The sequence below is a fragment of the Lepidochelys kempii genome, chromosome 7 (genome assembly GCF_965140265.1).
Source record: "Lepidochelys kempii isolate rLepKem1 chromosome 7, rLepKem1.hap2, whole genome shotgun sequence".
NCBI lineage: Eukaryota > Metazoa > Chordata > Testudines > Cheloniidae > Lepidochelys > Lepidochelys kempii.
The window spans coordinates 94,592,819-94,602,154 of record NC_133262.1 but is presented as its reverse complement, the minus strand read 5'-3'; the positions used below and the strand labels follow the sequence as shown (position 1 = coordinate 94,602,154).

Sequence of the window (9,336 nt, the reverse complement as noted above, 5' to 3'; positions counted from 1 at the left end):
AGACAAAGAGGAAAAAGCTGGTGAAGAATGCATTCCCACTTTCACCTACTTTATAAGAAAAAAGGAGCTGACCCTTTCTTAACATGGATGAGCTTGTGGGAGAAGAAAATGCAACTTTTCCTCTTTAGATTTTGATATTTTTTGGTTTTTCCTTTATGTTATTACACACATGGATATAAAGACAATAAAAATTGTACATACTCACAAAATATGCAAAATAATGAAAAGCAAATTCTGAGTTCTGAGTTCTAGAGACATAAATGAGAAAATATCTCATAATACATAAAGGAAAATCCCCAAGAAGTATGCATTATAGATAATGTATACATAGAAATATTTAGAAATTTCTTTGGGGTTTTCCTTAGTTTTAAACTTAATTTTTATCTGTTTTATGCTGCCATGTGTGTCAGTTTACCACAGTAATGAGATTCAACGTGCCACAGATATATAGACCCCGATACTGGACTAAATCTTCCTTATATTTGATATTCACCTATTTGAATATTAAAATTAAAAGTTTCCTGTTACATGATATAATGCTCTCTTCTCATGTATGCAACTCCAATGTAAATAATTACATTTCTAGATTGGACTAACAGAAGTAACAGAAGTTGTAACCTATTTCAAAAGTTCAAAAAAAAATTTGTAAAATGCAGTATATAAATATGGATCACTGAATTTTGTGCCAATTTTCACTTCCGGAATTCTGCATATCCATGTACTGCATATCCTATACCATGAAATGGGTTATGATCCCCTGGGTCCAGAGGGGTCACAACCATCCCTCCTATCTATCCTGTTTCTTTATGGCTAGATCAGATTGAAATCCTAAATCTTTTTCTTGTTGTAAATGGGATCAGAATATGGAAAAGTTTGAGAGGCACTGTTCTACTCCTTTTATAAATGAAAGGCATAATCCAACAGTTAGAAAAAGTTTACCACACATTTTGCCTGAATAAAGACTGTACGGCCAATATTTTTGAAGATGTACAACTGTCATTTAAATACTGTGGGTGAACTTCTGACCAAACTGAAGCCAACAGCAAAACTCCCATCAACTTCAGTGGGCTAGGATTTCACCCTATACTTTTGGGCAGATTTAGCTCTCAACTGCCATTAAAGTGTTCACATTTCACTCATAGTCAATGTATTCTGTTTCAAATTATCCCAATCACATTATATTTCCATAGAGCTTACCGCTTCCTTGATAATTTCAAATCTTTTCTCATCAATCTCAAAGGTGGTCATTTTTTCAATGATCTTCTTTAACAAGATATGCTGCTTGTCATTATAACCTTTTACAGAAAGCTATGGAAAGAGTGCATAAGTTCCTTTAAACTTGAAAAGTCAAAGAGCAATTTCTAAAAAAAAAAAATTGTACATGTTTATAATGGCCTAAAACTCAGACATCACAATTAGAAAGAAAAAACCAAAAAAACCCCCAAAAAACCCCCACAGATATTTGATTAATTTTAATTTAAAATCAATTTTTCTCACAAGCTGGTGTAATATTGAAGACGACAATACTGTATGTCTTGGTGGTTTTACATGCAAAGGACAAATATAAATTCACTGTAGCTTAATAAAGCAGCAATGTGTAGGAGTATAGACTAACTGTTTATTAGTACGGGCTCTAGTCAGTAAAGTGTGTTTGAAGTACTCAAAAATATTTTTCCACTATGGACTTCTCATTATAGTAATAAAAACTAGCTTCCTACTCTCCTCAAATGTTAGCCCAGAAACCTATTTTCAACTCTATATTTAAATTTCCCTCATGACCCATAAATATATTTTACTGGGATGGTAGTAAATAATATCAGGAGACATGGGTCAGTGTGGACACCTGCAGTCACAAAATTCAGTATGATGCTAGCTTACAAAACCCAGGGTGTTAGTCTCAAATGTTATGAGATATGGGTACCTCTACACAAAGTCTTGATAAGGCTGCATATGGGGTAATATGCACATGGTATTAATCACCTAAATTACAAAATGAATATCTATAAAATACAAAGAAAGGCTACATAATTATTTCATGCTATGAAGAATCTGATGAGAAAAGGTTCCAAACAAAGAAAAATACAAGATCTAAGTCCTGTTTGCAGGAACCAAAGTGGGGGACACACATTATGATCACAGAATCGTAGAAATATACAACTGGAAGGGACCTTGATGGGTCATCTAGTCTAGTCCCCTGAACTGAGGCAGGACTAAGTATTTTCTAGACCATCCCTGACTGGTGTTTGTCTAACCCATTCTTAAACATCTCCAAGGATAAAGATTCCACAAACTCCCTAGGTCAGTGGTTTTCAAACTTTTTTTTCTGGGAACCCAGTTGAAGAAAATTGTTGATACCCATGACCCAATGGAGCTCGGGATGAGGGACTCAGGGTGTGGGAGGGGCTCAGGGCTGGAGCAGAGGGTTGGGATACAGGGGTGAGGGCTGTGGGGTGGAGATGGGGGTGAGGGTTCGGGGAGTGGGCTCTGGGCTGGGGCTCCACGCTGCTCTCACCCGCAGGCACCCCCTACCCTCCCCAGCAGAGTGCAGAGCTAATGCTCGGGGCAGGGGCAGCGCATGGAGCCCTGTGGCCCACCCTGCCTAGAAGCGGGACCCACTGCTGGCCGCTTCCAGGGCGCAGTGCAGTGTCTGAACAGGTAGGCACTAGCCTGCCTTAGCTGGGCAGCACCGCTGACGGGACTTTTAACGTCCAGGTCGGCGGTGCTGACCAGAGTGACAAGGGTCCCTGGGTGCTAAGCTCGGCGACCCAGTGCCTTACATGCCGCGACCCAGTACCTGAACTTTGAAAAACACTGCCCTAGGTAATCTGTTCCAGTCCTTAACCACCTTATGGTGAAACAGTTTTTCCAAATGTCTAACCTAAATCTCTCTTGCTGCAAGGTCATGGGAGACAGTATCAAAAGTCTTACTAAAGTCAAGATATATCACATCTCCTGCTTCCCCCCCATCCACAAGGCTTGTTACCCTGTCAAAGAAGGATATTATGTTGGTTTAACATGATTTGCTGACAAATCCACGTTGACTATTACTGATCACTTTATTATTTTCTAGGTGCTTACAAACTGATTGTTTATTTGCCCCATTATGCGTCTGCGTACTGAAGTTAAACTGACTGGTCTATAATTCCCTGGGTTATCCTTATTCCCCTTTTTATAGATAAGTACTATATTTGCCGTTTTCCAGTCCTCTGAATCTCTCCCATCCGCCACAAATTCTGAAAGTTAATCACTAATGGCTCAGAGATCTTTGGTCATTTCCTTACGTGTTCTAGGATGTATTTAGCCAGATCCTGCCAACTTAAAGACATCTAAATTGTCTAAATGATTCTTAATATTTTTTTCCTTTCCTATTTTAGACTCAGAGCCTACTGTGATGTTATTCATCCAATCACTGCTAACCTTTTTTGTGAAAATTGGGAGGGGGGGGAAAAAAGGCATTTAACACTTCAGCCTTCACTGTGTTTTCTCTTATTGCCTTTCCACCTTCATTAAGTAAGGGGACAACCCTGTCCTTGGTCTTCGTCTTGCTTCTAATGTATTTGTAAAATGCTTTTTGTTACCCCTTATGTCGAATAGCTAGTTAAATCTTGTTTTGTTTCTAATTTTGTCCCTACAAGCTTCTGATGGGTTTTTATATATATATTTTTTAATATTCATCTTTCATAATTTGACTTATTTTCCACTTTTGGTATGACTCTTTTTGAGTTTCAGGTCATTGAAGATCTTCTGGTTACGCCAGGTTGCTCTCTTATCATACTTCCTATCTTTCCTAGTCATTGGAATAATTTGCTCTTGTGCCCTTAACAGTGTCTCTTTAAAAAATGCCAACTCTCCTTAACTCTTTTTGCCTCTTAGATTTGCTTCCCATGGGATCTTACCTACCAAGTCTCTGGGTTGCAAAAGTCTGCCTTCTTGAAGTCCATCGTCTGTATTGCGCTTTCTTCTTTCCTACCATGAACTCCATCATTTCATGATCACTTTCACTCAACTGCCTTTCACCTTCAAATTCTCAACCAGTTCCTCCCTATCAAAATCAAATCTAAAATAGCCTCTCCCTTAGTTGCTTTCTCTAACTTCTGTAATAAAAAAGTTTAAAAAAAATTCATCTACCTCTTTTTCCTGGTTAAGTGGTCAATTGTAGGCCCCTACTATGACATCACTCTTGTTTTTTACCCCTTTTATCTTTACTCAGAGACTTTCAACAGGTCTGCCTCCCACTTTTATCTCAATCTCAGTGCAAGTGTATATATCGTTGATATACAAGACAATACCTTCTCTCTTTTCACCCTGCCTGTCCCTCCTGAACAAGCTGTATCCTTCTATACCAATATTCCAGTCATGTGAATTATCCCACCAAGTTTCTGTGATGCCAATTATGTTATAACTGTGATTATTCACTAATATTTCTAGTTCTTCCTGTTCTCCATACTTCTTGCATTAATATACAGACATCTAAGAGGTCCATTAGTTTTTGCCTCTATATTCCCTTATCTCTCATTTGTGCCTCCTATGAATCTTCCAGGACGCAATGACAATCTTTTCAAGGAAGGAATAAAACACTGTAGTTATGATTGGAAGCTCCAGATAGAAGATTTCATCCTCTATAGTAGAAAGGATTTTTTCTCCACTACTATTAAAACATTGAATAATCTACCATATGATTTTGAAGTAGATATCAAAAATGCATTTTATGACAAAGGTTGATATATATATATATATATATATATATATATATATATATATAGTCATAATAAAATAATATGCTTGAGTTGATCATAAACAATTTGAACACTCAGATACTACAATAATGTGTGTTTTAGAAATGTACATATATCATATGTAACACTAGAGTTTTAGTAGAACATTCTTCTTTCTTTAGGCATGCTTTTATAGTGTTGACATCTTAATGTACAGCATGTACGACAGAATTGCAGAATACCTATCACAGATCTTCTTCTACACTGTAAAAAAATATATTGATATATAGACTAAGGGTTCCAGATACCAATTCAGAGTAATATCACTTTACAGCATGAAGCTGAAATCCTCACATAATTTTAAAATTAAGTTTCCAAAATATGAACTAATTTAGCTGCTAATAAAAGACTAAAAATCTGACAGTAAATGAGCATAATTTTGTTTAGAATTAACTCTGACCACTGAATTTGAAAATGTCAGCAAGCTTTCAGAATAAAAATATGTATACGTTTTCAGCCAATTATGCGGAACCACTGGAAACAGGATTTTGTGGAGTTAAAAAAAGTCCCTACGACAAAGATGTTGCAAGCTTTTGAGCACAGAAAATTCAAAGGCAATATATAGCACACTCTCTCCACTTAGCTCTTCTTTGAAGTAGCGCTGTGTTCTGTAGGAATGTGATGGTGTTGGTGTGTTACATAAAGATTGTTAATAAAAGGCCTTTAACACAATTGCAAGCTAGGTTTTGATAACTTATTAGAAATATCTTAGGAAAGCCTAAATAAGTAACAATTCATCGTAAGATCAATATTTATTAAACAAAAATTGCCATAGTTTTGGATTTTAAAATAGTTGACAAAAATCAACTCCAAAGGAAATTCACAAAGATGTATTAGTCTGATACAAACATGCACAAATGGATTCATAACTCACTGCTGAAGAATTAGAGGAACTAAGTATATAGGAAATCTACAGGGTTAATATTCATACAACACAAAATGCTTTTTATTTTGAAAGTTCAGAATTAATCCATTTTATATACAAACACACCATTACACTTCCAGGGTTACTGTGTAAGCAGGTAAAAAATGTGAATTAGAACGCACACAGTTGCAGCGTGCACACATTCACTAATTAACCAAATCATTCACTGATGATTAAACTTTTTTTCCCAGTCATGAGATAGATGCAAGGAAAAATCATTAACCATCTTGTTTAGAAATGCAGAAGTCAATGTTTTCCCCAAGCTCAACTTAACTCTCAAGCTGTCTTCACTTCTTCCTGTGTTTTTTTCTTACTTACAAGAATTGCATTCAATCCTGATGCAATGCCATAGATCAAACCTGAGAGGCGTGCTGCATATGTATACTCTTTTAAATCATCCTTCAATAACCTGATAAACAGGTATGTCATGTTGCAATGGAGAGGATCAGCATAAATGTAGCGACTAACAAAAAGAAAAACAAAAGAAATGCTTTGATACCTCAAGCAATGACACAGTAATGGATGAAGAAACATGACTGAAGAGTATGTATATGCAGCCTCATTATTAGTATCTCTTAGAAATGAAAGTTGAAGTGAACCACTTATTTAGCAGCAATGTGAAGATTTTTTTTCTTTGTCAGAAAGTCTTACAATAGACATCTGACATAGAATGAAACTAAATCGAAACTCAGAATTAGGAACAGAATGACTTTTTTTTTTCTTTTTTGGAAGAGGAGCAAATCTTACAGCTAGCTAATCTGATGAATGGTGTAAAAGAAAGGAGTAAATTTGCTGAGTATAAATGGAAATATTGTTGAAGACTTAGAACAAGATTCAACTTAACATTCAAATTATGAGAAAGTATGATTAGCTATCAAGATTTAAAAAGGAGTTAAAAAAAACACCATAGACCATCAATGGAAAAAAAGCCACTTTTTAAATAAGAATGCTTCCATCAAATCAATATAAAAATCTTGATGAGTGGAAGTAGATTTAAGGCTCTCAGATTTTCCTTGATTTGGGTACTTACATACATCCCATAGATGGTATTTTGGAGGTCATAGTTCAAGCCAGCTAGTTCTGCTGCATATGCATACTCGTTGAGGGAGTCTTTGAGTAGTTCAAGGTACAAATAGGCCATGTTACAATGCAAGGGATCCACGTAAGCAAATGGGCTGGAAGAAAACGTTGAAAGTAAAATATCCAGTTTAATTATTTCCCAGTTCTTTTTGGCCATTTAAATTTGAGCTAAAAAAAAATTTAATATTTAAATACTATGCTGTTGGGTCCCCTTCTGAAGCATTACTATTTCAAAATAAAACACACAGATAAGCAAAAATAACAGTTGATTTTTCTTATGGTTTCAGTGTTGCCTCACTATAAATATAAAATCAGGACTTTAATTTAAATTCATGTTCTTTTTAAACTGGTAAATCATGCCATGCAATATTAACTCTGCTTCTGAAGTCAGAGCTCATCAAGTGCATAATTAAGTTAAATGAACCTTAAGTATTAAACATAAATAATTAAGATTAATCCAATTTCTAAATGTTAAGCAGATTAATGCTTTCATGCTATCAGAAAATACAATAATTGCTATTTATAAAACATGAACAGTTATCAAACCATTGTATGCAAGGCACTGCAGGATTTCCTATACTCAGAGCAGGAAATAACTGCAGCATCTCCCATTCCATGGTATAGTAACTGTATGAGATAAACGGTGTCTTTTTAATGAAAAGAACTGTACAAGTTCGTGTTATGTTAGTACTATCTAACCTTATACAGTAGCTACATACATCTCTTAAAAGAGAAAGGCAACTCAAAGACTCAAGCCATGTTTCAACAATATTGAGATCTGTTAAATATTGGTATTTATTAGAGTGCCACAAGCTAAGTCAATACTGGTAATAATGTATTCCTACTTTGGTCAGGTATTTATTTTACTAGCATTATATGCATGTGTATGTACATAAATTTATAATAAAAATGTCACAGACATAATAAGCAGTACATGAAATACAGTAATTCCTTGTTAAAGTATTGATTACCAAATACATATTAGTGTTCACCATATACATGAAGAAAAGTCCCATTTCCAACAAACATTTGTGGCAAAGCTTAAAGATGAACTGCAAATGTTTTTTAAAATAAAGTTCCTAAATTTTTTTGGCAAAACCTGGATCTCTGTCTCTCTCCCAACCCCCTAAAGTTAGGGAATGGGATGATAAGAGGAACTAAAAGGATATTTTCTGTTACAGAAATTGAGTGGCCTTTCAGAGTCTGATTTCCAACTCAGTGAAAGTTGCCAACCCACTACAACGCTACAGACTCTGTTTTGGCTGGCCCTTTTCTGAATACTTACCATGAGCCTAGAATGAGTCAAGGTAGGATGGGGCTGTTATTTGCATTTCCCTCTATCTATATAAGGAACATCCCAACAACTGATTAATTTGAATATGTCCACTTATGCATCTCCCAGGATAAAATACTGAAATCAAGGTAATATACCAGCCAACCATTTAGAAGCATACGTTACCCCCCAAAAGGACTGCATTCTTCTCAGGTGTGACACCAGAACCAAGACTTGTTATTATGGGCTTTTTTCAGTATCTATAGCAACTATAACTCTTGCTATTCATCTGGCTGGTGAAGACCAACAGGGACTTTTAGAACTAGGACTGTTAATTCACTTTGTGAAAACAGAATGTAAGCCATCCTTAAAATGGTGATAGTAAGGGCATTGCTTAAGAGGCTTTTTTTAGAGGCTACCAACCTCACCAGCTAGTGCTAATTTCTAATCTAGCATTTTTAAACAAGATTGTTGAGAAAGTGTTGCTGGAGCAACTCAGTCACATCTTGATCTCACGGATGACGTCCTGCTCTTACCAGACTGGTTTCAGACATGAGTTTAGTACCAATCCGATATTTTTGTGCATGGTTGTTGACTTCCTCCTAGCAGTGACACAGATAGTGTCCTTGCTGATTTTTAAGCTCTATCAGCAGTCATTCAATAGCATTAACCACAAGGCTTCTTACTTGCCTATGGAGCCTTATTGGCAGAGATGGAAAGGCTCTTCTTATAAGGTTTGTTTCTCCTCTTAGATCCCAAAATGTGGCAATGAATATTTGTTGTTCTTCTCTTGTGTATTAAGCAGGACCCCAATCTCTTATAAAATACTGTGACAGTCCCAGACCAGTTGAGTGTAGGAGTCTGGTAGAAGGCAAATATAGTGGCCAACTGGATGAATAGTTTTTTGTTCCCTGAGTGACCACAGCAGGGGCTGCCCTAGAGCAATCAGGAACCTGCTAGAACCAATTAAGACAGGTAAGCTAATCAAGACACCTGGAGCCAATTAAGAACTTTTGAGAATCAATTATGGCAGGCAGGCTAATCAGGACACCTGGTTTAAAAAGAACCTCCCATCAGTTAGTAGGGGAGTACGCAAGGAGCAGGGAGTGAGAGGCGTGCTGCAGGAGGACTGAAGAGTTCAAGGGTGATCAGGCTTCAGGAGGAAGATTCTGCAGTGAGGATAAAGAAGGTGCTGGAGGAAGGCCATGGGGAAGTAGCCCAGGGAGTTGTGGCTGTCACGCAGCTGATACATTGTAGACAGCTACTATCCACGTGGTCCTGGG

The 9,336-nt window shown here is 36.6% G+C and overlaps 1 protein-coding gene across 9 annotated transcripts in view; it reads right to left on the bottom strand.

Annotated features, from left to right (window-relative positions):
* Nucleotides 1–9,336, bottom strand: part of IDE (insulin degrading enzyme) — a 183,250-nt gene that overhangs the window by 32,504 nt on the left and 141,410 nt on the right. For 8 of the 9 annotated variants that reach the window (XM_073353900.1, XM_073353894.1, XM_073353898.1 and 5 more), the window contains 2 exons: nt 6,731–6,875; nt 1,198–1,308 (listed from right to left, as the gene is read on the bottom strand). In XM_073353900.1, coding sequence (XP_073210001.1) covers nt 1,198–1,308; nt 6,731–6,875 — 256 coding nt within the window. Of the gene's footprint in view, nt 1–1,197; nt 1,309–6,018; nt 6,164–6,730; nt 6,876–9,336 lie in introns of all 9 variants that reach the window. The other variant, XM_073353892.1, reaches the window with a different exon arrangement.